The sequence below is a fragment of the Seriola aureovittata genome, chromosome 8, assembly GCF_021018895.1.
Source record: "Seriola aureovittata isolate HTS-2021-v1 ecotype China chromosome 8, ASM2101889v1, whole genome shotgun sequence".
In the NCBI taxonomy this organism is placed as follows: domain Eukaryota; kingdom Metazoa; phylum Chordata; class Actinopteri; order Carangiformes; family Carangidae; genus Seriola; species Seriola aureovittata.
Window position 1 is genome coordinate 7652488 of NC_079371.1, and position 26931 is coordinate 7679418.

Here is a 26931-nt window from a genome sequence, read left to right on the forward strand (position 1 = left end):
AATTTATGTATTTGAAACATAATTTGTAAAAGACAGGGTTTCTGTAAAACCACAAACTGTCATTTTTAGATTTTTGTTTCTATAGGAATTTCAAAAAAGGAGATACAACATGTTCATTTGTGAGTTTCCAGGCTTTAAGCTAATCTAAACTAACTGTTTAGCTCCACACTTAATGCAAAGACATGAGAATGGTACTCTGTGCAAGACACATTTCCCAAAATTCTGCACTATACCTTAAAATGTTTGGAGAAATGATGATCGACATTAAAGTGCTGCACTTATGTGAAAACACCTGTCTGATACCAATGTGACTGAGGGCAGAACCCATAGCACTTGAGCCGTTTTTACAATCACTATGCTCAGATAAACAATTATTTTTCAAGGAGGTTGTTGATAGACTTACAGTAACATGCTTTTCCAGTCTGCTGCACATTAAAAGGAAAGAAAATCATCAAAAGTATCATCAGTTTGGTGGTGTTACTGCACTTCAGGGGTGTTTTTTTGTGATGAAATGTCATAACTCACTTTTTGGTAAATGCACTTTCCTTTAACCTGTGGCGGCATTACACTCTGGTCTTTTGATACTTCTGTCAGCGGGGCATTTTCAAACCTTTTCTTCATCCACATGGGGATTTGTGTGATTATTGAACATCAGTGCTAAATGGTGAGACTAGAAAGAAGCTTTTGCTCTACGCTCCTGTGAGACTGACTCCTAAATCTGACCTTTATCACTGATGTTTTAGGTGGTTATACATGTTTCTGTGATTAAACTCCACTTGAGCTCTGCTGGAAATATCTGAGAGGGACAACACACTGTCAATGTGTTGGTGAGTTATTTTCTAGAATTAGAAAGATACACTATCAAACAACAAAATTGGCTCAGAAGGGAGGTACATTGCCGGTAGCTGTTTGTTTTAACCGTGTTAATGTGGTTTAGGAGGATGGCTGCATTATGATTTTGCAGCTTGACATGTTCTAGCATAGTCTTTGAAAGGCTAATGACCTCAGCATTTTCTTTAACTGGCCTTTGGCATTGGCAGCTGCAAAACATTTTAACATTAAATTGATGCTTTAAGTAATAGCTTGTGAATTCCCCAAAGCACTTTAACCCTGTGCCAACCTAGTTTTAGCTTTTCATTTAATGCTACATACAACACGTAGTTGGATTGTGATTTTTGAAAGGCTTCCAAAAGCATTAAGATACCACAAAAGATAGGAGTTCAAACTCAAGTGTGCCACATCAACATTAGCAGCACAATGAAAAATACGTTCACATTATTTTTTATGTCAGTGTAGTGAGCAGTACATATTCAAATGTCAGTAGATTTTCGTTTGAACATCCATTGGTGTTTGTTGAAGCTGTTGATAGAACATCTTGAGGATAAAAGAAGGCGAACGTGGGCATCGTTACTTAACTGCTTGCATCCAGCTATTTACCTCCACATATAACAAAACCACTGCTAATTACAGTGCAAAGTTTGACTTCCTTACAAATGTTTATATTTAGAGCCTGAGTTTGCGCCCTTTCATTACACACTGACTGGGCACACACATACAGCTCCCAGACAAAAGTCAAGACAACATGCTTTGGCCTTATATTTGGAGGGTGAAAATTCCACTGAATTTGCTTCCAAGAAAACTGGTGGTTGTTAATCTCCACATGTTGCATATCTGCACATATTTTAGTGACTAAATATAAAAATGGGCAAGGAATTACATTGACTAAATACTATTAAAATGTGGACAACTTCAAGGAAGGTAGTGCTTTCAGTGAACGAGGTTACTACTACCCCATAGACACATACACACCGGAGAGCCTCTCACAGCAGAGTTTGCAGGCTGAAATCATTTTCATTGTCAATCACCACCTATGTAAATGTACTCATCATCAAAGACACTGAAACAAGCAAAAAAAAAAAAAAAAAAAGGTAGATGTACCATCACCATAAAATGGCTAATGCACAGCCACATACTGTATTTCCACTAGTTGCAACATGTTGCACCGTGCTGTATTCTTCTTGCTGTCAGGCTGTCTTCAGTGAGATTGATGTCATGCACTGCCAGTGGGCTCATTTTACCATGTACCGACTAAGTTGATGATGCATTAGTGACTGACCAGTATTTTCTAAATTGAATTTTCCTAGCTGGCGCCTGTCCAGAACCAGCTGCCTGTATTCAGCAGGCATCACCAAACAGCAGACTGCATGTGTTTGGCAGCCGGAGACCATTCTTACTTCATTTATCTGAATTCTCCAGGCCTTGGGAGTTGACAGGCTTGGTAACCAGTGTCCACAAGCATAATCCCCATGGTCTCAAGGCACCACACAATCAGATCCCTCTCTCTCTCTCTCTCTCTCTCTCTCTCTCTCTCTCTCTCTCTCTCTCTCTCTCTCTCTCTCTCTCTCTCTCTCTCTCTCTCTCTCTCTCTCTCTCTCTCTCTCTCTCTCTCTCTCTCTCTCTCTCCGTTTCTCTCTATCTCTCCTTCTCAGATTTTATATAAAACCTGTTAAAGTCACCTTGCGAGCAAAAACACACACACAAATATGCATACAGTGCGTGACAGTGAATATAGAAAAATATGTATTCAGATGTGTGTGGACCATCTGCACCACTGTTTATGGGTGGGAAAGCTATACCTGCTACAATTATTCCTTTGCGGATCATCATTTTCAGATTAATATCTCCATAGGAACCTGCTCCGGCTCTTCTCTCAGTATAATGTGTTAAGTTTCACAAAAAAATACGAGAAAATTGCAGGTAATGAAAACAAACCTGGTAGGAGAATTCTTGGAAACAAAAGTGTGTGTGACTGTGTGAGAGATTGTGTGTGTGTGTGTCTTTAATTGTCATTATTCTAGGGAAAGATTAATTATTCTGGCAGAAACTGTGTTTGCTTCTATTTGTAAAAGGTTACACCTCTGCAGTGGCAATTTCCAAAGTGTCTAACAGAGATGTTCCATTTTTACTCCTGAGAAAATGAGAAACTCTAATAAAAACAACATTGCCAACCAGAGTGCAACCAGAGTACTTGGGAGACATTAGTAGTTCTCATGTGACTGCCCATGTGAAGAGACTTGAGCTCTTAAAAATAAGTCTGGTGCAGGAGTGCTGGAGGACAAGGAGCCAGCAGCAGAGACAAGGGACGGAGAGAGAGAGAGAGAGAGAGAGAGAGAGAGAGAGAGAGAGAGAGAGAGAGAGAGAGAAAGCTTCCTCTGCATCACTGGCAAGAAAGCTGAGTTGATCAACTGACTCTGCTTTTCCATGCCCAGCTGTTCTGATTTTAAGCTCTTCAATTAAAAAAAGAACTCCAAAGATTTCCTTTATACCTGGGAGACAAAACTCATTACAGAGGCATTTCTCTCATTTTTGGTTCTTTAATTCATTTATCAGACACTTGACACTTGTGTAAGAGGTAGATTTCACTGCAAAATATTGCCAAGTAAGATTACTATTATAGTAGTACTTAAGAGATGTAAAGACTGGACAGTAAGGATAAAAGCGGTATAAATGACAACAAAACAAACCTTAAATGTTTAGAGCAACAATGAGCAAAAACTGCTGACACACTACAATAGAGAGGACCTGGAGACCTCAAACTCTTAGTGAGTCAGCATCCAGACAGCCTGACTATCTGCAGTTTCATTGTCAGCGCATCTCAGGAATCTCCTTAAATTTAGACACTGAGAAATGTCAGCTTCTTCCAATCAAATATAGCTAAATATTCCATTCACTGGCTATTTAAAGCAGCTCTCAAGCAGGAAACCCCCACTGTTAACCACCTAAAGGGACAACAAGCCTGTAGTTCCTATAACAAATTATGGTCAGTTACTTATTAATTATCTACAGGGCAAATTCAGTGACTCTCAAATATATATATATATATATATATATATATATATATATGTGTGTGTTGCTTTTGTGTTGTTTTTGTCTATAATACATGCTTGCTGATATATTTGACATAAAACCTGCCATAATACATAGCTTGTTTTTGATAAGTTTGTCAAACACAATTTGAAGCAACAATTCAACATATGTTTTAAAACCAGCGAGGACCTTAAAAGGACTAAAACCCAAAGGACAGAGTGTTTGCCGGTGTGACTGTCTACACCGCTGCCCACCTCGATCTATCACAGAGCTCCTTATGGCTCCCAGGAGGTCCGGTGCACTGTGCAGCCCTTGCACCACCCCACCCACCCTCCCTCCCCCCCCACCCTCCCTCCCCCCCACCCTCCCTCCCCCCCACCCCCAACCCCCACCGCAATCACCACCCCGACGTGAGTGACAGGCATCCAGTTCCACCTGGCTGGAGCCTCCATCTCCTAACCCTCAAGGACAACTAAGAGGACATATTGTCATCAACTCATCTCTCTCATTCCCACGGCCACCTCCTCCATAGATGCACATATGCACACACACACACACACACCACACACACACACACACACACACACACACACACACAGACACACACACACACACACACACACACACACACACACACACACACACACACACACACACACACACTCTCTCTCTCCACACGAACACACACACACACACACAGCCAAGTGCGACCCACTCACCTGTAACAACATCTACGTGACCTTTGCTTAATGTCCTCGGGTGCCACACCAGAACCTACACACAAACAACCTGCAGGTCTGGCTGTGCCTGCCACTTCTCATTCACACTGCAAGTCTGTGTTTGAAACCATCTAGGTGGAGGTTGTTAAGAACCACTTCAGACAGAAACCTTGAACAGAGGAAATAAACAGGGCATTGTCTGTGAAGGCTTCCACACAGATCGCCTCACACTCCTGAGCTTGAATGTTTTCCTAGCTGTGGAGATCTGAATTCTTTATCTCACACTATACAACAGTCTGAGGCATCTTACGATGTGAGAAAAGACCAACTGTTCCAGAGGGATATTGGACATAGTGGAAGGCAGTTTTTCAAATAAATAACAAGGTCTGGTTCGCAGTTCTGTTTCTTTGGCAATCAATGTGCATTTCATGGTGTTAGGTTGTTTACTACGTAACCTTTAAGTGTTCAAATAAACTGTTAAAAATAACAATAACATAACATCCAGAAGACGTCATTGTTGTTACTGTTTTGCTTTCTTATAAACTAACTGCACTTCAACGCTGTTACAAGTTGTTAAGCCGGTGAGACAACAGGGAGTCAGTGCCGAACTTCAGATTAGTGACTGTTGCTTATGGCCGCATAGGAAACCTAACGTTCATGGGAAAATCCTGGAAATCATGAAATGTGATTTCAGAAAATGGCCAGGTTTATTTACAAAGACAGTTTCTACTGAAATAGTGGTTATCAGAAGAGAGGCAAAGAGAAGAGATGTTATACTTAATAAGGATTGTTTTTGTTTTTTTAAATAAAGTTGTTAAATGAAAACAAAGTTAGTCCATGCAATGTATAGTTTTAAGTGCATGTCTTTAGTTAAAGCATTACAAACTGGTATTTTAACATTAGCTATGGAAGATTTATGTGTGATAATTGTATGTAATTGTAACCAACCTGCAAGAGTCTGCAGTTGCTCTGTATGGAGTGTTTTAGCATATTTTAGCTCAGTGTTTTGGCTTTAGGGCGCACAACTTTACCGTTTTGGTTCATTGACATTGCTCTCATATTGCTGCTTTCAGCAACATTCGGCACCTTCTTTCAGCAAAGAGCTCTGGTAAACCTGCTGTACACTACTTGTTCAGCAGGCCAGGCAAGTTATATTATCACTAGCTGGTGAACACAGTGAAGCATTTAGCCACTAAAGAACCAGATATTTCCCTCAGGAGTTGATGGAGACCAATGACAAAGCTAAAAGGAGAGTAAATGTTGGACTTACATTCATGAGGTGGCCAGAAATATGACTCGTAATGGATGTCTAATGGTGCAACAATGTTTTCGCTGGTATTGTGAAAACCCTTAGAAAGAAAGGACTCCACACAACAGTGCATCAGTATCAGAAGAAGACTTCAAAGCTATAACAAAGGCGCTGGATCTCAACACCCCGCAGAGGCTGGTAAACAAAGAGTGGTGTGACGCTCAACTACACATGGGCATAGGGGAAATGAGGGTGATCGGCAAGCTCAATCCCACATCATTCACCATCTAAAGAGACGAAAACACACTTAAGTATACAAGGCTGGTCTTCAACAAGCATACAAAGAATCACAATGACCCACAGGAGAACAGTAATGTGAGCTCAAGGGGATTCATGTATGAACAGCCTGCCGATCCTCACGTTTCATCCACCTACCCTTGAACGCACCAGCCTTCCATCATCACCAAACAAGAAAATTGATCTGTGGTGTCGACAGTGTTTGGTAAGTAGGCCTAGTGCATATTCTTTTGGCTAAGATTAGGGCAACATAGACTTATTTAAAGATTGTATTGAACTAATTATATGACCTAAGCTACATCCTAAATTTAAACAGTGTGATTTGCTGTCTGTTACAGGTACACGTGAGAAACGAAAGGCATCAATCATCTTGCAACAAGTTGCTCCAACTATGCAACAAAGCAGGAACGCAGAGGAAATACACTAACCACTGCCTCTACAGCATCATGAGTCATAAAATATCTGATGCCGTTCTTGACACAAATGAAATTATGGCTACAAGTGCAAAACCTCTCCCCAGAGCTATTGGTGACCGAAACTCAGTGGCCAGAGAGAGCGGAGCAGTATCCTCGCCATGCCAAGCGACTGACCTCCGCCTAACAAAAAATGCAAGCATACAAGCAGTTTTCAAAGTCATCCTACTGATGCTGGACAGTGTGGTGGCACAAGAAATGGCAACAAACAATTCAAAATAATTTTTTAAAAGCAATACTTCACTCCAGTCTGTAATATATCATCAGACCGTCTTGAGCTATTGCTTAAATGTGTGTCTCTCTGACTGACTTAGTAAGTGGTTTAGAGATAAGATTTTTTATTAAACTACATGCCGGGTGTGATAATAAATAAAAATCCTGTCTACTGCAGCTGTAATATCACAGTGGTATAATTGTTTAAAGTTTCACATGTATTAAAAGTCTTTGTAGCCAAAGTAGTCACACAGTAGCCTTTCAGAGCCCTTGTAAGTGAGGGCAACATAAATTGGAACCTATCCTATGTGCTGGCCTTTTATCTGCCTGTTCTGTGTCATATGGGAAGCTAATTAACTTTCACAGCTTTAACTTTTTTGCAGCCAAGTGAAAGTTTCCATTAATCAATATTAAGAACTGGTACAAGATGCGTAAATTATGAGAAAAAAAAAAAAGTCCTCACAGTGCATATCTTTAAACAAATGTAGGATATAAATAATGAGAATCAGCAGAAAAGGAAAGATTATTGTCATTACAATGGGCCAAAATGCTGTGTTGTGCTCTAAAACCCTCCCTCTAATGCAGTATAAATCACACTGCAAGTTTCCACAATGTACTGAAACATCTATAAGTATCAAAAGAGGCTATACAGAGGCCATTCATTTCTATTTTCAGTATGCCAATTATGGTGCACAGCAGCAGCTTTGGATATTGAACCAGTTGAAGTCAAACTGTTGTAATACATTATTATCTATTTCAACCTGGTGCGGTGGGGAGATTCTCACTGCTGGATTTTCATCAAAAGTGATAGCCTGCTGAAAATGTAATTCACTATTTTAGTATAAATCAATAAGCCTCCAGAATCTATTCCCCCATTCCACCTTTATGTTAATATAAAAGATATGCCCAAATAGAACTTTAATTCACCACACAGACTTTCAGACTGTTTAATAGCCCCAATTTTATCCATAACTGCTCAATTGACACTTAAATTTCAAGCCCATCTTAATTTGGCTTCTCCTGACAATTCTAAGTTCTACTTCTCTTTGGAGCCATGGCCACTGTGACCCATGTTAATGGAGATTTATAGGCTAGTGCCATTCTAACAGTGATCTTCTATTAAGAATTATATCCCATTTGATCCTTATCACTCTGTTCTGCCACCACAAAAAAAAAAAGTCAATGCTATATGTGATGCAGTGTATTTAAATGTTCTGGATCCTGTATAGAAGAAAGCAGACACAAAACATGTTAATGCTAAACATGTTAATGAGTTTTAAGCGAAAGCTAATTTTGTGTTAGAGCGTTAGAGGACATTCAGATGTTTCTGATGAGGGATATAAATCCTGATGGACTCCCATCTGAGTGTATTCATTAATCATGCGTCTCATTGGCGAGGGTCTGATTTGGCACTGAGACAGATGAAGATGAACTCAGCAATATATTTCTCATCATAACACAACCCTCACATAAATATTAATAGCATATTTTCAGCTGGTGGGCATGAATCGTTTTTCAGACGGGGAATTTTAAGAGCTATCCATGCGTGTCCAAGAACAGTACATGAGCAAGCAGTTGTGATAAACAACACTGCTTTAAGGCAATAGTGAAGAGAGGGCTTTAACTGTACTGGAGACTCAGAAGGTCTTTATTTTATTTACTTCTTCAGGCAAACTTCTATCAATAAATTTTCTTATTTAACCTCACAGCGTCTCAACACATTATAACAAGTGATCGTGATCACTGATGTTAGTTTATGAATACGGCACTTTAAGCAACTCAGTCATTTTGGAATTAACTGTCATCTACAGCTTTGCTATGAGGAAAAGGCCTTTGACAGTTTAAAGCTCCTATAGTCAATATCTTATATGAACAATGGGTCAAATGGGTATGTGCAATGTTAAAGGGGCTGCTTTTAGTCCAACAAAGAATTATCACCCAATTCTGCAGTTTCCCTCAGCTCTACTAAGGGATTTTAACATCTTTCAGTTTATTGTTTTGGCTTTACTGTCTGCAGCTTTTCCTAATGTTTTGGATTCACTCTCACCAGGTGCAGCAGGAAGCTATATTCAGCTAAAAGAAGCTCTAAAAATCCACTGTACACCATCTGCCCAGCATTAAATGGCAAACAGACAAAGTTAGCAAATACCTGGTTAACATCGTGGAGCATTGAAAGAGCCAGATATTTCCCTCAGGCAGAGCTAGAAGGATAGTGAAAATTGGACCTACATTCATTTGGTGGCCAGAAGCATGATTCCAAATGCTAATGTTGCTCCGGGTCTGCTGGGTTTATTCATACACAACTGAATACTAACATGTTCACCATGAAATCAACTTGTACTGCCTGCAAGTAGTAGTAAAAAATCCTTAATTAATGCAGGTTTAACATTTTACAATTTTTTATATTATGTATGAAACAGGTATTTTCAACTCCTAAGTATAATTTTCTTTTCCTATCTTATGTAAGCCAGTTAATCGGACTGAAATTCAATTTTGATTCACTACATTATTCACTCTGACATCCTGTTAGCCGTTTGCTATTTATTTCATGTTTTCAGAAGCAAGAGGCATATCTGTCCACTCATCATCATTTTCAGTCAAGCTGTGGTGCAGGTTGCAAAGAACAATTAACTTTGTCCATCACAATGACTGAAAAAATATTTTGATTTGAGGGCTGTTATTTCATTAGTTGATTTACAACAACCTGTACAACTGTGTCATTCTCATTTACACTTTTGTGGCATTTTTCTGTCGTTATTTTTCATGGATGTAGCTGTTTTTTTGGCTCTGTCACAGGAAGATGATGTCTCGAGTCTTAATCCTGCATATAAACAATTGTTTTTCCAGCCAGGGAAACAGCTGTCAATGAGAACAACGCCAGACTTGTTTGAATAGCTGAAACAATCTGAAATGTGGGCAGCGATTTGGGGGGGGGGGGGTGATCTTGTGTTCAGCTCAGAGCTCTTAAATGTTGGCCTAACTGTAAATGTTTCTACAGATCTTTTAATATTCTTTGGTACAAAATGACAACGTGGCCAATTGACAGATATATCATTGTTGAATTGCTGCATTACCCACAGTGGTGAATGGTTGTTCGTGTCATTTCAGGTGTATGACCACCAGTACAAAGCCGTGTTGGATGGCGTAGAGACAGAAAGTATTTTGGAGATTGACCCAGGTCAGCGCATTGAGATCTTCAGAATGGGAAACGGGAGCGAGGAGGTACTCGAGGTACACGACTTCAAAAATGTAAGTAAAGGTTAAAGAAGGCTGTGTGAGCGACTCTTCTTTTGCAGGAAAACTGCTGCTGTAATTGTGTCTTCTGTTCAATTCAGGACGGATTATGATGTTCACCTCCAGCCCTTTTCAAAGAGGCGGTTGACCTGGGTGATAACATGGGATGGCATAGAAATAGCTCACCACTTTCTGGGACATTTTGTGTGTAATGTGTACACATTTTATGCTTTTATGCATTTCATTTAATGCCAGTCAGTCCCACATGTCATTAAATACTGTTTTAGTTAGGAGTTAGGGGTTGGGTTTGGGGTTAGACAATAGAGAAATGACATCCCGAGAAATGACATGCAGTGAAATGACATGCGAAAAGCAAAAAATGCTTAGTAATATCACACAAAATGATTTAAGAAATTGGTGTGTTACTCAAATGCTATTTGGTGAGACCAGGCTGAGCTGACAACATTTATCCTTTGTTGAAATCATATTTTCTTTTTCAGCAGTATTTTCTCCTGCTTTGTCTCTCTCGCTGAAAAAAGGTGTGACAAACCTTTGACACGTTTGGAAAACAAAATAATGGAAATTATTCTAAGTGAGGTGTACAGAGACTGGAAATACACTTTTAAAGAATATCGTGCATACACATCAGTAATTGATGCAAAATCAGCAACTGTACTTTGTGTGTTCTAAGTGCACACGCCTCGCCCCGGGAAGAGGGACTGCTAAAAGACTGCTAATTCTATACAGAAACTTCCTCACAGTAAAGAGACAAAACACCATTAAGAAGCCCATCTCTATTTGTTTCCTACACCCTTTTTCAACTGTAATTTTGTCTCCAGCAGAACTCATTAATATACCTTTCATTCCTAAATCCTGCTCGAGTGTGCAGGAGGTTATACATGCTGCACCTCAGAGAAGGGTGCGTTCTGCTTGACTGGGTAATGAATGCTCTTACTCTCACACCATTATTTACTGTGAAATGTTTGGTTGCAAGGCTGAATGTTACAGGATACACCTCATCCCAAACAAAACCCTGCATTGAGTTGTTATTGTTTTTGCTACAATGGACTTTGTGAATCTAAAATGACTATATGATGGAAAACCAGCACAGCGCCGGAAAACCTTAACCTCTGCAATCACTCTATTTCTCTCTCTCTCTCCCTCAACAAGTCCAGTATGTGCGCGTGTCCCACATACACCCCCCACCCCCACACACATGCACGTACGCACACACACAGCTATGCATAAACACAAGCGTCTGTTGCTCTTTCCACTTCCTGTTAGTAAAGCACCTCCCCTGAGGAGATTTGTTTGATTCAGTGTCCCACCGTGGTAGACTAAGAAACAACCAAGTGAGCAGAGTAATTCAATATTGTGATTAAAAAAAAAAAAGAGGAAGGAAACCCACACAAAACTTACAATAAGGTTATATTAAGTGGCGGCCTCTGCTCTGATGTTAGAATTGATTTAGTTTAATACAAAAAAAGGGAATGCTGCATGTCATTACAGGGACCAAAGCCACCTCAAAAACAATCTCCATCAAGCCTGAGGGCTGTGTGAGGAATGGAAAATGAGGGGATTATACCACCAGAACCGTGTACCAAAGGCAAAATCCACTCACTATTGTTCCAGGCCAATACTAGACTAATTTTAATGGGAGAGACAAGACACATACTGAGACACAACCATCAGAGCCATTTTTACATTAAAACACAGGAACATGGGAAAATTGTCCTTGTCCCGAGTTTTGGGTTAGGTAAAATGACAAACTGCGCTTGTGTTACTGCACAGGTTAGTTTTTATTTTTAAGCCACAAAACTACATTACAGTTAGGGATGATGCAACTAAAACTATGGCAATTAAGACATTTTGACACATGGTTAAATCAGTAAACCATTTGCTAAAATGCTTCTTTTTACTGTCACTCATTCCAAAAACATGGACAGTCTAACATGGATGGAAAAAAATATCTGTCTTTGGAGAAAAAGTACACATCAGTAGTAGAGTTACCTTTTTGAGGATCATGCCACAGTGTCTTTTTGACAGAACAACTATGGGGTGCCTACCTTAACAATTTCCTCCTCGACAAATAGTGTCTTCAAACTAAGTGAATCACCATGATCATGCCACTAAAGAAAAATAAAAGACTGGACACTGTGCTATTTGCATGTCACTTTCATCTTTCCACCTCTTTCAGTTATTTATTTATATATATTTATTTATGATATCTAATGCCAGTATTTAACAGTACGGCAGTATGTATTCTGGGTAATTTCCTCAAGCCAGGACAGCAGCATTGCTGACCTACTGACCTGCTTCACAGAGTGTGTGTTTAAGGGGTTCAACATGTCAATATGAGAACCATCTAGCACTGTGGTGTCCTGTAAGCCAATTTCACTGTGGGAGAGTCCTGAGTCCTTGTGAATATATCCAGATTGCGCAACTGCAAGCCTCTTATAATGAAGGATGCTTATATTTGATTTACAGATGTTGTTAATGGTTTGTGTAACCGTTCTGACCACACTTGGCGTTTCGTATTGACCACACTTAGTGGTTCTCAAGGTGTGGTTGAACCGTCGGTTATAAATTGAAATCATCTGTGAAATCAATTTAGTGTGTGGTCAACTTCACTTCATGTCATTGCAGTGACCAACACCTAGTTTTTGGTGTGCACTAACCAGACAACTCTTGGTCATTTTAATACTCTGCGGGACTATGGGAGGAAACCAGTGGACACAGAGCCAGAGCTTCTTGCTGTGAGGCTTACCACTGCATCAGTGTGCCAACCTGTGTAAACAGCAGTGTAGACAAAACAGGCTGAGAAACAGCCCCCCCAAGCTGTGGACAGTCCACTAAAACCATAACCTGCCCCCTCCAAAACAACTACCCTGACCTCAAGTGCAACATATATGTGGGATAATAACTGTCAATGTTTACAGCATTTTTATCTGACTATGATGATCTATTATATGATTATTTATTACATTTTAATACATATATCTTTTATATGCTGCTTTGTGGGTTGCTGTTGTTTTATTGTGTTTTCATATGCAATGAAAATCAAATATCTCTATACTTATCTAGCTGCAAGCCTCTCATCACAGGTACTACTGATTCATTTATGGTTAATACCACACTGCAGCAGTTGTCAGTCTTGTTGTTTGAGCTGCTTACCTTGGTATCTCACCTGAAGCTTGAGGTACCCAACATCCATAAATCGGCACAGATGCTGGAGGAATCAGCAGCTGAATGCAGTCAATCTGTAATAAGTAAAATTCACGTAAATGTAATGTTTTTTTCCACAGGCCTCGTTTCTCAATGGATTTAGTCACTCTCATAGATTCTCTTGTGTAGTAACCTCAACCTGACAGCTAAAACCTACAGTAGCTGGTATTTCCCATGTGACTTTGTAGTCATTTAATATCTCACAATCATATCAGCATATTAGTTGATCCTGTCTGATGTGGTAGGTAATTAATTAATTAATTAATTAATATCTAACGTTAATTTTGTCAGCTAGTTGTAGATTTAGTCTTAGTCCTGAGATCAAGCGTCCATGTCATATTTAGTTAACCTCTTCCTTTACATTTTTAGGCAGTTAAATCAATTAAGACAAAATCAAACAAGCATTTTAGTTTCGCTTGAGTCCAAAAAACACTAAACTTTTATGTCATCAGATTAGTTGACAAAATGTTGTGAACATTTTAGACAAGACCAAGACTGAATATTTCATTTAAACTTCAGCATTTTGCTGTCAAATGAGATTTTATACATAAGATTTTAGGCAAAGAGAAAATAACAGTGACAACAAGCCACAAAATGACAGGTTCTATGATCAAGAATGCAGCTTTGCAGACAGGGTGTCTGGTCTGATGTTATTAATTTAAGCAATAAATCCAGACATGAAAGAAGATAAAACAGTGAAGTCCAGAAGGATGCAACAACATTAGCAAATCCAACTCTTACAATGAGTCATTCATTGATATGATGTTCTGCTTGTATCCAGAAATGAGAAAACCCGTCACAGTTGAAAAGAGCTCTGTACAACAGCCCTGCAGTAAGTCTCTCTTGTCAGTTTTGTTTGGACTGTGTGATGGATTCAAATTAGGGTCAACTAAGTTGGGTGTGATTTAGCATGGATTAGCATGCTTAACAAAACTTAGCTAGCTGGTTTACTGGCTTTTCAGTATGGCTAAACCCCCATCTGCAAATAAAGTTAAAAAAAAATGCTCCGTTGTTGTGAGAAACTAACACATAACGTTACACCGCTGACTTTAATAGTAGTTTTCAAATTATTTAACATCTTAACATCACCTCAGTTTCTGTGTGGTGCCCCTTGAGGTGTTTCTTCAGGTCTTCTCTCCCGACAATAACTACAAGCTTCCTCAAGTATCTCCAACTCCTCCTCATTATATTTAAGGTGGGTGCATTTATCAACCATTTTTTTTTTTTTTTTTTTTTTTTTACAACCAAGCCAAACTGTTACCGCCTCGTATCTTTCCCGTTACCGTCTGATGTCTGAGCCGTTGAGTTTTAGTGCACAGCTAGCTAAGCTAGCTACTAGCGGTTCGGCGGTGCGTTCATGGTGCCGCTGCAGGTGCGTGTAAAACCACCGGAAGATGATTCCGGCGCACAGGAAGCAAAATGTGCAGCGCAGTCATCCATTTAAAGAAGGACATTTGGATTATTTCTATTTTTGGAAGAAAAACTGTGTAAACTATGTCATCTCCAAACAAAAATATTCAGATTTCTTTTTATGTGTAGTCACAATTCCCACAATCCCAGCAAAAAATGTTAAACTTTGGTTGAAAATGCAAATCGGGTTGATGTCAAAATCCAACATTGGCTAATTGACATTATCAAATTTAAGAGACGTTTAGCAGACGTTGGGTTTTGACTAGAATAATGGTATTTTATGTCAAGATGGCGTTAGCATGAGACATTTGGAAGACATTGGATTTTGGTTACTTACAACACAACATAATCAAACCAAATAACAATGTCAGCTGTCATCAGTGTTCTACATCAAATTGACTTTGGCACTGGACATTGTCCTGAATGAATGAATTCTGGTCACCTGATGTCACAACCTACATTCAACCAAATATCAACATCTAACGATGGTCATCAGCTGTGTGCCTGCAGGGCTGCTTCTTTGACAGTCACTAAAACCAAATGCTGTTTTGTAGGTTTATACTTTTTTATGTTTTATGTAGCCAGTGCTTTCTCCCTTTCAGATAGCCTTTAGCCATGAGGATGTGATGGTCAAAGGGGAATTAGAAAAAAAAACGAACCTTTCTTTCTTCTGTTCAACACTGTACTGCATCCTTTTTTTCGGAGTAAATTATACGGACACTACAAAAATCCCCTCCGGCGTTCATCCATCTAAAAATCTTTGGAGCTTTTTTGAAATCCATGACTGCAGGAAAACTACAGCTAACGTTGAGGATAGCCTACAGTAACATAAGATCCTGCTTGGATTTTGGGGTTTATTGTGATCACCTTCACTAACAGTAAATGTGTACAATCTTGAAAATATGAGATTTCTATATTTTAGTTTAATGCAGGTACAGTAGACCCAAGATTACAAACAGACACAACCATGATGATAATGAGTAATATATAACATTTATTGTATTTAATTTGAAAATATTCTGATTCTCATTTTTCTCAGCTGTTCAACATATTGTCATTTGAGCCACAAATATTGGGATTGTAGGTTTTGGATATTTCTAGAGTAACAAATGTCCCTTAAATGGAGCGACGCCTGCGAGCAAGTTCAGGCAGTCAACACAAGCTGCACTGCTGTACACATGACATGCCTCACTCTCCACAATCATCTACCAAACACAACATCTCAATTTGGCGGTCTATTTAAGCTTCAAAATTTTCCAATCTCCCCATTTGTCTGTCAATGCCCCACTGCCCTGCATCAGTATTGCTGGCTATTCTTTCAGCCCTATTCCACCACCTCAGCATCCACCCGCAGGCTCCGGCTGAGGGGGTGGGGGGTTGCGATATCTGCTCATCACTCCCCCAGTATCTGTACGTAAATATATCTGCAGGGAGCGAGGAGGTTGGAGCCAAGACACCAAACCAGTCTGAGTTGTCAGACTAAAATACAGAAAATAATGGCGATATCAAGGCATCGACCAAACTAATACATGCTTACATGACTTTAGTTCTTTATTCACAGGAGCTGAATGATGCATGCACTTTCATGTTCTTTATTCTCCTGAATAGACGCAGATGAGCATCTTGCACATGGATACGCCAAGTGGATATTTCAACATGGTCTGTTAAAATGACATCGCTTTTCCATTTGTTATCCCTGCGTTAATGTGTCTTTCTTCATTTTCTGGTTGACCAACCCCAGTAATCATTGTATCTCATCACAACATTGCCCTCTCCTCTTCTGCTACAGCTCACCAATACAGTAGACCCAAATTAAACTGAGACTCATCACAATCAAGCCCGGCATAAACATTATGCCTTTGTGCTTGAGACTATTATTGTCCCATCCTTTTTCTGCACAGATGAAATTACATGCGGTAGATTCTGACAGGCCTCACTTTGTATCATGTCTTGTGCGGCTGGTATCTGGTTTTCAGACTGACAGCACCACAGAAAATGTAGAAATAGCACCCACATGGTCAAGTTAACCGATTCAAAGGAGATGTCATAGCAATCACCGTGTTACTGTAATTAAATTTAGATTGAATCAAGTCCATTTTCATGGTACCACTCATACAATTTTCAGTTGATACAATTTTAAAGCAGCCGTGGCAGATGTAGATCCTGCCGTCTGTTCTAATACAGTGTGCTGAATGAGCAGCTCTACTCTGCAGAAAATAAATTGGATACAATCTGATCTACTGAAAGTCTTTCAGACTTATTCTGCCTGAATATCTTAGATTAACATAGAATGGCAGCAAGAGAGAATTAACAGATCTTTCTTGCCTTTTGAGGCTCCATGTGTCAGAGTGAATAGAGCTACAGTCCACATGGTGGAGGATCATCAGTGGAGCTGAAGAGTGACTCCACACTTGACTGCGCAGATTAAGAGACTGACAGGGACCTATGACATGCTAATTCAATGGGGGCACTCTCTGTAGAAAACACTTCATTCTCAACAATGTCACTTGGCTCTCCTGTGCGACATATCCTACTATGAAGTATTAAACAGCCACTATGGAACACCCCCGCCTTTTTACTTCCATTCAGCTTGAAAGCATGAGTTGTGTTGCAAGGGCCAAGCGCTGATCAACTTCATACCATGCCAAATGGAAAAAAAAGAAGATCAAAACACACCTCTTCTCACTCATTAGGTTTTAACTTCTCTGACTTTTTAAGAGCTTTGATTATGAGCAAAAAGCTGAGCGTTTTAAAACTATCGCCTCAGTGCTTATGGGATATCCACATCACAGAAAGCTAATGAATGATACATATATCTGAATTGCTGAGTATCCCTTCATTTTCTTTTTCTTTTTTCAAAGGGAATCACTGGGATCCGCTTTGCCAAACATCAGAGGTGCTACATCAGGACCCAAACTAGGAAACTACCCACGGTGGCAGAGGTGGAGGCTGAGGACACGGAGTTACTGGTATGCCTCTTCCCTCAGCTGTCTGTACCTCAGACTCTCTGTAGTCCTACAGAGGCTGTCATGCATATTGTAGGGAGATAACCAGAGTAGAGCAGTGTGAGCACCACACAAATCCTCTGCCTGTCCATCTTATCCTATCACCCCTACCCCTCTCACTGAAGAATAAACTGGGGTTTGTGGTGCCTGTGAAACCGTCAGAAAGCTGCCCACAAACCCACAGCCTCTTTGTGGCTCACATCAAATAGTGTTTGCTGTCAATCTTGAGCCAATATTAATTTTTAATCATCTCCTCCAAAGGCTCTACCCAAATAGCCTAAAGGGGGAAGGGTGCAAGAGAGCTCTGAGTGAGAGGTAAGCCATTAAAATGGTATTTTTTAAAAGATGTTTTCTTTGTAAAATTCACGAAGCTCCCTCTCCAAGTTTAGAGTGATTCATTTTACTTTCCTGAGTTCTTACAGTTGTATGTGAACTTCAGCAAAAGGAGCGGAAGAAATTCAATCAATCAAAAATTCCCAATTTTTCAGTGTCACAGTGCAATTCACTGAGTGAGTCGTATGTTCAAAGAGAAAATCCTTCTCAAATGTCTCTACTGCTAGCATGCTCTCATTTACATTTCACATTGTAGATGGGAAGAAGTAGCTGGCAAATATCTCCCCGCTCACTGTTTCATTTTAAAAACAGAATAAGCCAATTGTCAGTCCAAGCAAAACCCAGTCTCGGTTTCAACTTTAAGAACACAAGCTGTTACACCCAAAAACCAAACGCAGTTTTGCTTTTTTTTTTTTTCTCTCAGCTTCTTAATGTCTGATCCACGTTTACAGATACTAATTGCCCAGGCAGCACCATATGTCCATGCCATTTCTGTCTTCTTTTGTGCACTGTGAAGCCTAATTGGCTTTATTCACAGCTCCAGAGTGAATTGTCTACGTGACGTATACAAGGCTTATACCTTGGAGCTCATACCAGTAGTTACAGGAGCCCATTTATAATCGCCATTAATAAAATAGACCTCTATGCACCATGTTCTAGAAGATATTGATTCAAAGGGTGTTTTAAACTACGTTTTACATTAAGTTTCTCTGCTACCATCAGGACACCAAGTAACCTTGAGTCAACTGTCAGACTTGGTAACTCCTACAAGTTACATACTAACTTGTTATCTCAAGTACGTTTGGCGGAAAGCTTAATTGCTGTCTTGTCCACAGTCTGTGATGTTAAATGCAGTTTGGACTCAGAAGCAGAACTTGGAGACATGATGGTAAAAAGTGATTGTAGACTAAAAAAGGTGAAGATGTCAGGAGTTGAACCAAAACGGACGATGGAGCGGGGTAGGCAGGAAAATCCAAATCGAGAGGCCAGGGTGTGGTAGATGGAGCAGGGCAGGCGGGCAAACTGGGAATAACTGGACCGACAGACGGAAGACGAGCTGGGCGAGGCGGACAGGCAGAGAGGGCTTGATGCAGGGGACCTAAGGCAGAGTTCAGTTTCAGGTTCAGGTCACCACAAAGAAATCAGTCACAAGACTTGGAAAATTTGGCCATAGCGCCGTTACCACAGTGATGACTGGAGCAATCTGTTGAAGAGTGAAGAGCTGCAGGTGCTGATTACTGGATCCGCTTCAGGCGCGTGGGATGACTGAGAGCAGGAGGACGACCGGATCGGCACACCCAGAAGACACGCACACACACACACACACACACACACACACACACACAGGGAGATAGACAGCCTGGGAAGACACATGAAACACTAAGGAAGGTGGGAAAACAGATAATAACATAATAAAGGTTGATGGTACAAGGTGCTGGATTTTGATACTGAGGATCAGGATTCACATTGTGTGTGATTAGGTTTAGGCAACAAAGGCACTTTGGTAATAATGCCTTTGTTGCCACAAGTGGATTTTATACTGCAAAAAAAAAAAAATATATATATATATATATATATATATGTATATATATATATATATATGGTGTAAATAAATGTTTTGGAGATACATTTTGCTACTTGGGAGATATGCTCATTAAAAACATTCCCTCATTATTCTGATAAAAAATGTAGTTTGGATGGCATTACACTTTTTTAAAATAGTTATTTATTACTTATTAATATATTTATTTCCTTTCTTGGCGAGAGTCAGATGAGAAAAATCTGTTTACCAGCACCACTAAACCTTACTAATTAATATGGTATATTTCATTTGTTTACTCCATAGAAAAACCATATTTGAAAAAACAACACATTGTGGTCTTACGGTGGGTTACTGGGTTATTTTTGGCAGGGCACAGTAATTTGCCTTTCTACTTCACAGTGATGACCCCAAGACACCACAAAGCCACAATGTGAAACAGATTTTGTTCACAAATTTGTGATAATGTATGAGCGGACTAATGAGAGAGAAGATGATGTAGATATTCCTAGAGAGCACTGGAATATCTGCTTATATTGTTCCGGCTCCAGGAAGAATAACAAGCTTATAGGTGTGCACAGGACCACCATCTGTTGACAGACATGACACAGTGGGATTAATCTTCTCATCTAAATCTCTGCAAGAAAGCAAATACATGTATTTCACAAAATGTCGAACCAATTACTCAGTTCATGTTTTCAAAATACCATACAAATGCCACATATCTCCCTATACTCCCCTCTGCCAGGAAGTTTATTTTTGGCATTACTTATTTTTTTTACTCCCACTGTATACTGCTGCTGATATTGCTGCAGAGGATGTTTTCACCACAAAAACAGAGAAGACAAGAGAAATATAGTAAATATCAGGGAGGCCATATTTAGGTAATAAAAAGTGACCTTGGTCTGACCTCACCAAGGTCTCTCTTCACATTAGAGCATCCATCCTCTGTGAAAATCCACCCACGTGTGACCCTGGAGAAGATCAGCACAAGTTCATCCTGGGGTGGTGAAACACATGAAGCTCACAGGGGTTAAAGCCAAATGTTAATGGGTCCTAGCTTAACCCAGCTGCAGGCTTTTAGGAGCGAGGGCTCAGAGCAGCCGCGGCAGGCTTTAGAGGCGAGGTGAAAAACAATGGAAAAAACTGCGGAAAAACTGCAAGCGGCTGATAAGGAAATGCAGCCCCTGTGAGGGAGAACCAGGTGACGAACATGATTTGTTTGCCAGGATTTTTTCCTCCCTTTTCAATTTGCCTCCTCTATGAAATGTCTAAGGGAGTAATCCCAGAGCTTCATTCCAGTTCCCCCACTCTGACATGGAAATCGCCATCCGCCTCCCTCACACCCCTTAACATTGTCAATGGATGCTGCTTGCTCCATTAAACAGCCACTTAATATGGATGACCAAAGCTCACCCTGCAACCAAAAACCTCCCACTCAGACAACAACTGCAAACGGAAAAACTGTGCACTGAGGAACAACATCACAGCAGGGGATGTGTATACACCAAAGTCGTGCAAGAACACAGCATGGTTTGTTTTAGCTCATATTTGTCTGAATCAAGATATGAGCTAAGTCAGTGATAGGGTGACTATTCTGCAACATGAAATGAAAGTTTTCAGCTTCTCTGGTAGCTGATGTATTCAGTCATAAGGCCTGGTCACATCAGAAAGTAGCACAGTGAAAATCATCCACACGTCTTTGCAAAATATGTGGTTTCAAAAGCTTTGTATGGTAGTGAATACTTGCATGGCTAGTTTGTAAACTACTGCAACTGGTGAGATAACTGCTAACCTGCTACCCACACTAATGCTAATCAGTCACAACAGCTGTCTGGGATTCTTTCTGCTTTCTCTGTATTGAGCCATTTGATGAATGTGGACAATCAGACAATAGTCCTGTCTCATAAGTTTCCTTAAATGATTCCTCTGCTTGGGCAGAGCAGTTTATACTCTGAGAGGACAGTGCAACGCAACTAATAAGCTACGATAGCTTCCCCCATTTTAGCCTGTCTAGCTGTCTGTTCCCTCAAAGGTCAGCGCGATCAAGACAGTTTGCTATTTCTCGATGCAAATTTGCATATCAAAGTTGGGCTGACGAAATTTGCACAGATTTGTCCCCACTAGCAAATCCACTTATAATTCCATTGAGATGAATTGATTTCTGCCGTGAAGTTTCACTGTTGTAAACGTTGTTGTGACCAGGCCTTTAGTGCCCCTGAGCAAGTAACAGCACTCTCATCGAAAGTCACTTGAATATGGGTGTTAACTAAAATTTACTGCACCACATAATAACAAACTCCCACCCCACCTTCCCACCCCCCCGCCAGTGTTATGCGCACTTTGTGAAAGCTCTAGGGTATCATGAGAAAAAATCTTTGCTGATCTCTGGCAAACATAACACCACTCCCAGCAATGTGTCATGTAGACAGTGTTTCCCCCCCTTGGGACACAGTGGCGGGAGAGGGTAAATTCATTAACTACAACACAACTGGTGTATAATTAAGTGGTACACTGTAGGCGCAAAGCTACACACACCAGGAGCAGGCCACACAAAACAAATTACCATCATTCCCAAAGTCCAATACTTGATAAAAAAAAAAAAAAAGATGCTTGTAATATATCATAATGATATATCATTTGTCAATAGCTAAATGGAAAAGCCTTTCAAAAGAGTGTATAAACTGGAAGACTGTAATCATGTTGTCTTTGTGCTTGTCAACTGGCATTTAGAAATCCCCACCCCATGCTAAATTCCTGACCTTTACCACTTCCCCCCAGGCGCTCTCTCCTACAAGTTATTGGAGTCGTTTCTCAACTGTGAAGTCAAAGTCATGTTGTGAGCCCCGTGTCGTGACCTCCATTTACTTTCCAGAGAAGACTCACTTGGCTTCAGTGGTTAAGATGTCCAATTAGAGAGTGCTGTTTGTGTTCCTCAAGTTTGATTTTAATTTCTGCAACCACGGGAACGGTGAGCGTGCCAGCTCAATGTCAGAGTACCCCACCCGCTGCAGCACCACCACCCCACTACACCGGTCCTCCGAGTCATCATTAGTCAACTGGCCGGCTCTTAAAAGTGAGGGAAAGTGTGTCAAAAGCTAGGGCTAAACACCTGCCGCGCCCAAACACGAGCTTTGATGTGACAGAATGTGCTTAAGTCTTTTTTTTTTTTTTCTTCTTCTCTGCAGGTCACAACTGTGTCGCTCGATGACAAACAAGAAGCAGCACAGAAAGCGAAATTCTAATTCAAGCGAGAGTGACAGGGGTGAACGGGAGGGAGGGGGCGCAACCCAATATTAATGATTCTTGCTCCCACTATAGCCCCAGGAATCTACGTCAAGCTTAACTAATGTGCAATTAAGCTTTAGGCTGGGAGAAAATCACCTTGTAAAAACATTTGTCAAGTGAACTGTTTTTCTGTTCTGGGTTGCTAATTAACAAGGGAATGGGAAGAGGGGTTTGTTTGTGTGTGTATTTACATATACATGAAGAAAATAAATATCTGCACTGTTAGGGGAGAGCATTACCAAATCCCCTTCATATGTCTCTATTAGACAACACTGACATGTAGTCCCTATCATTAAGCAATAATAGTTTACTTTACAGCTCATGAACTACAGTATCAACAAATTAAGCTCACTGATAGTGCTGGCTGCCAAGTGAAGCATTGTGGTGGAGGGGGAGGGAAGAGTGGGGGGTGGGGGGTTGGGGGGGTGAAGGGGAGAGGAGGGAGGAGAATGCAAGGCTTTATTGTGTCTGTCACATTAAATGATATTGCAGCCACATTCAGAGTAATGAAGACCACTTCTAAAGTCATTTAAAAGTCAAATCATCACTGTCTGTGAATTTCAATGAAGTATAATAGAAAGAGCATGCCGGAGGCTTGAGAAGAGGGTGAGAGAGAGAAAGAAGAGGGAGTCAGGGCAGTGGGAGTCAGGAAGTTGCCGCCCTCTCACAGGAAGGTGATAGATAAAACGATGAGGCAGGAGCTGCTGCGTGGCTCAGGGGAGGAGAGTGCAAATGCAAGACTGTACTTTGTGTGGGGGCTGGGCATCTTAGCAAGCTCTGACATGCTATATTATATGTGTCTGTGTGTGTGTGTGTGTGTGTGTGTGTGTGTGTCTGTGTGTGTGTGTGTGTGTGTGTGTGTGTGTGTGTGTTTGTGTGTGTGTGTGTGTGTGTGTGTGTGTGTGTGTGTGTGTGTGTGTGTGTGTGTGTGTGTGTGTGTGTGTGTGTGTGTGTGTGGTGTTTTCTAGCAGGTGGATGAGACTGAGGCCATGGACATGAAGGTGGAGGACTCCCAAGTGTGGATTCCTGCGGAGGAGCCCATCGTTAATCCAGCCTTCCTCCTTGACTCCAAGATCTGGGAGATTTGCCAGGAGCTGCCCATCCACTGGATTCATCCCTCCCCCCTGAGTGGTGAGAGCAGGGGGCATCAATGCCTCTAAATGCAGACTATTAACTCTCTCACTGGAGGGCATCCCCCACTGGCCACATGCAGGTCCTTAGAGGTTGCATCATTTCCCAACCATATGAGCATCCAGCCCAGGCTGCCCTCTGCGTGTCTGGAAAGTTGAGAGACTGATGGTCAGTGGTGCAATAAGCATTACGATCATTTACGTGGGTAGAAGTATCAATATTTGTACTTTTATTACTAAGTGTAAAAATACTTCATTACAAATAAAAGTCATGCACATTTTACTTCAGTAAAAGCACTGAAATACTATCAATAAATTGTATTTAAAGTATAGTTAACTACGTGTTACTGCAAAACAGCCTCTTTCAGAATGTAAATTGCATTATTATCACCAGTTCATTAACATGTAAACTAGTTAAGGTGGAGTTGATTTTAACTACTTAACATAATGATTATATTTTGGTTTGCACTGCAAAACAATATCCACCACACTAAGTATAAATTAATTAGCTACTGAATCCTAAATGTATGTTTTTCTTAACCAGGACTCTATTTAAACTATTTCTTAAAGCAGCTTCAATCGATAATTTTTATAGTCATATTGTCTCACATAGCAATGTAAAAACCGGGTGAAAGAGGTCACTCATAGTGATGAACCTACAGAGAATTATCACCTGAATCTACAGCTCCCCTCAGCTTTATGGAGCTTTATAGTGAGTTTCAGCCCAATGTTTAGCTGTCGGGCCTGCAACTTTAATGCTTTGTTCACCCAATGGTTTCATAGCATCACTTTTGGCTGCACTAGGCAGCTGTTTTCAGCAAAAAAAAAAAAAATAACCCTGTAAAAACCCACTGTGCACTGCCTGCATAGCACCAAACAGCAGACAGACACAGTCAGCTGGTGAACATAGCGGAGCATTTAACAGCTGAAGAGCCAGACGTTTCCCTCAGGAGCTGGTAGAGACCAAAACAAGAGCTAAAACAAAGTGAAGATTAGACTCCCATTCACCAGGTGTTTAGACACATGATGGGTGATAATGTTGCTACACGGCTGCTGGATGTGTGAAGAAAAGACTGTTTGCTCATAAGTTATTCATATCAACTTAAAAGATGATGATAAGTGTTGGACTTTAGAACCAAGAACGACGTTGAGCTGTCCGTGTTTTTCATGTGCGTCAAGAAAAAAAATAACACTTTCAGGTTTAAATAATATAAAATGTCTTGCTAAGATGAAGATTTTTGCAGTGCGTGCAATATATGAAATGTTAATCTACTCCAGTCATCAGATAAATGTAGTGGAATAAAAAGTAAAATGTTTCTTTCTGACATGAAGTGGGGTAGAGGCATATCTCAGTTTCAGGTAAAGTAAGTTGTTAAAAATTGTACTTAAATATAATACTTGAGCAAATGTGCTTAGTTAGATTCAGTCATTCATTCTTTCTCAAAATGACTTGTAGGCTTTACTAATTAGGATCTGTGGAAATTGATTTGTGTGTAAGTATCACAACAGCAACAACTCCATTCTTTGACAGAGGCATGAAAAAGCTTGGACTGAATTCCAGCGTATTTCTCCTGAATGGTAGTAATTAGCATCAAGCCACTGGGAAAATAGAATGTACAAGCCAAAATTTAATCTAAGAGCTTTCTCATTTTACATCAAACAACAGAAAAACAGTCGTAAGTACATACACATCTCCTCTCTGTGTGTTCAGATGTGGAGGAGGGAAACGTTGACACACCTGACGCAGAGGTCACAGGTCAGCGATTCACCCGTGATGTCGAGGACCACGTCGCCGTCAACGACTATGTAAGTGGGACCCTCTGCACCACGTCACCCGGGACCACACCATGAGATACAGTAGAGCGACTTCAATCAGCCCCAGCTCTGCCACGACTCTTTCTGCATATAAATCGCTCACTAATTGATGTTAAAACTGACTCTGTGCACCAGAGGGCATAGCAATTGCTCTATATATCTATTTAAGTAAGGCCAGTTCATTGAAGACTCCCTTAATGTCTCTCCATTAATTGAGAGGAATATCCAGCCTTTCAAAGGCAGCAACTTGTGCCTCACAGCTCCAGTTAGTGCCTTTTTCACTTCCTTTTTTCTGAGGCAGTGGAAAGCACTGTACAAAGGCACACTCTCAAGGTCACTCATTGCTGCACAGATAAGTTACATTTATATATAATGCTATAATTATCAAAGCATATGAAATGAGTGGAAAGGCCTGGTGGCATATTTTGGTGTACTGCATGTAAACCACTCAATATTGTATGATTAATTATCCCTGACACTGAGGGAAAATCACATAAAGCAGTATATTACACGGGAGTTATGCACTCATACGCCATACAGAAAAGCAGCAGTTGCACACTAAAGATACCAGGAACATATACAGGTGCAAAGACATCCCACACACACGCACACACACACACACACGTTCAGCACTTACAGGTGAATAGCCACTAAAGCTAAATTCAAGGATAATGAGTCAGGCTCGGTCTGTTCCTCAGAGCTGTGACAAACGGTGGGAGACATGCAGAGAAATGAGACGTCCTATAATGTTGACATTTATCAGGCACGTCCCAGAAACACCTCCCGCTCAACTCTTCAATTTCCCCTCAGCTCCTCTGTCTTCTCCCTCATCGTCTGCGGCAGGAGATGCAGCGCAATGCAATTAAAACATACCAGGGGATGAAAAACTCGGCTCTCCTTTTGAAACGCTCTGCCTCTATCAGCTGAGTAATGCATACCACTGCAATCCATTCCAGCAGCACATCCAGGCTCTGTTTGTGGGTCCGGTGATAACAAAGGCTTTTGTGGCCAAGCAGAGGGCAGGCAGCAGCCTGTAATTGGGAGTCTGAACTCTTGCTCATGCCAGTAGGATGCCACATGTGTTAGCCAAAGCTTCTTTTTTTTTTTTTTTTTTTTGCTTCATCCAGAGCTCA

At 40.6% G+C, this 26931-nt stretch overlaps 1 protein-coding gene and 1 long non-coding RNA gene across 7 annotated transcripts in view; one reads left to right on the top strand and one right to left on the bottom strand.

Moving 5' to 3' along the window:
- The window catches only part of LOC130173537 (uncharacterized), a 143053-nt gene extending 127925 nt beyond the window's left edge, over nucleotides 1-15128 (bottom strand). For 2 of the 5 annotated variants that reach the window (XR_008828440.1, XR_008828443.1), the window contains exons 1-2: nucleotides 14367-15128; nucleotides 13227-13312 (exon numbers count right to left, since the gene is read on the bottom strand). This is a non-coding gene — a long non-coding RNA (uncharacterized LOC130173537). The remainder of the gene's footprint in view (nucleotides 1-13226; nucleotides 13313-14366) is intronic. The other 3 variants (XR_008828442.1, XR_008828441.1, XR_008828444.1) reach the window with 3 other exon arrangements.
- Nucleotides 1-26931, top strand: part of tnmd (tenomodulin) — a 49141-nt gene that overhangs the window by 17576 nt on the left and 4634 nt on the right. The window contains exons 3-6 of one of the 2 annotated variants that reach the window (XM_056382905.1): nucleotides 9927-10067; nucleotides 17549-17656; nucleotides 23825-23984; nucleotides 25695-25789. In XM_056382905.1, the coding sequence (XP_056238880.1) occupies nucleotides 9927-10067; nucleotides 17549-17656; nucleotides 23825-23984; nucleotides 25695-25789 (504 nt within the window). Of the gene's footprint in view, nucleotides 1-9926; nucleotides 10068-17548; nucleotides 17657-23821; nucleotides 23985-25694; nucleotides 25790-26931 lie in introns of both variants that reach the window. The other variant, XM_056382904.1, reaches the window with a different exon arrangement.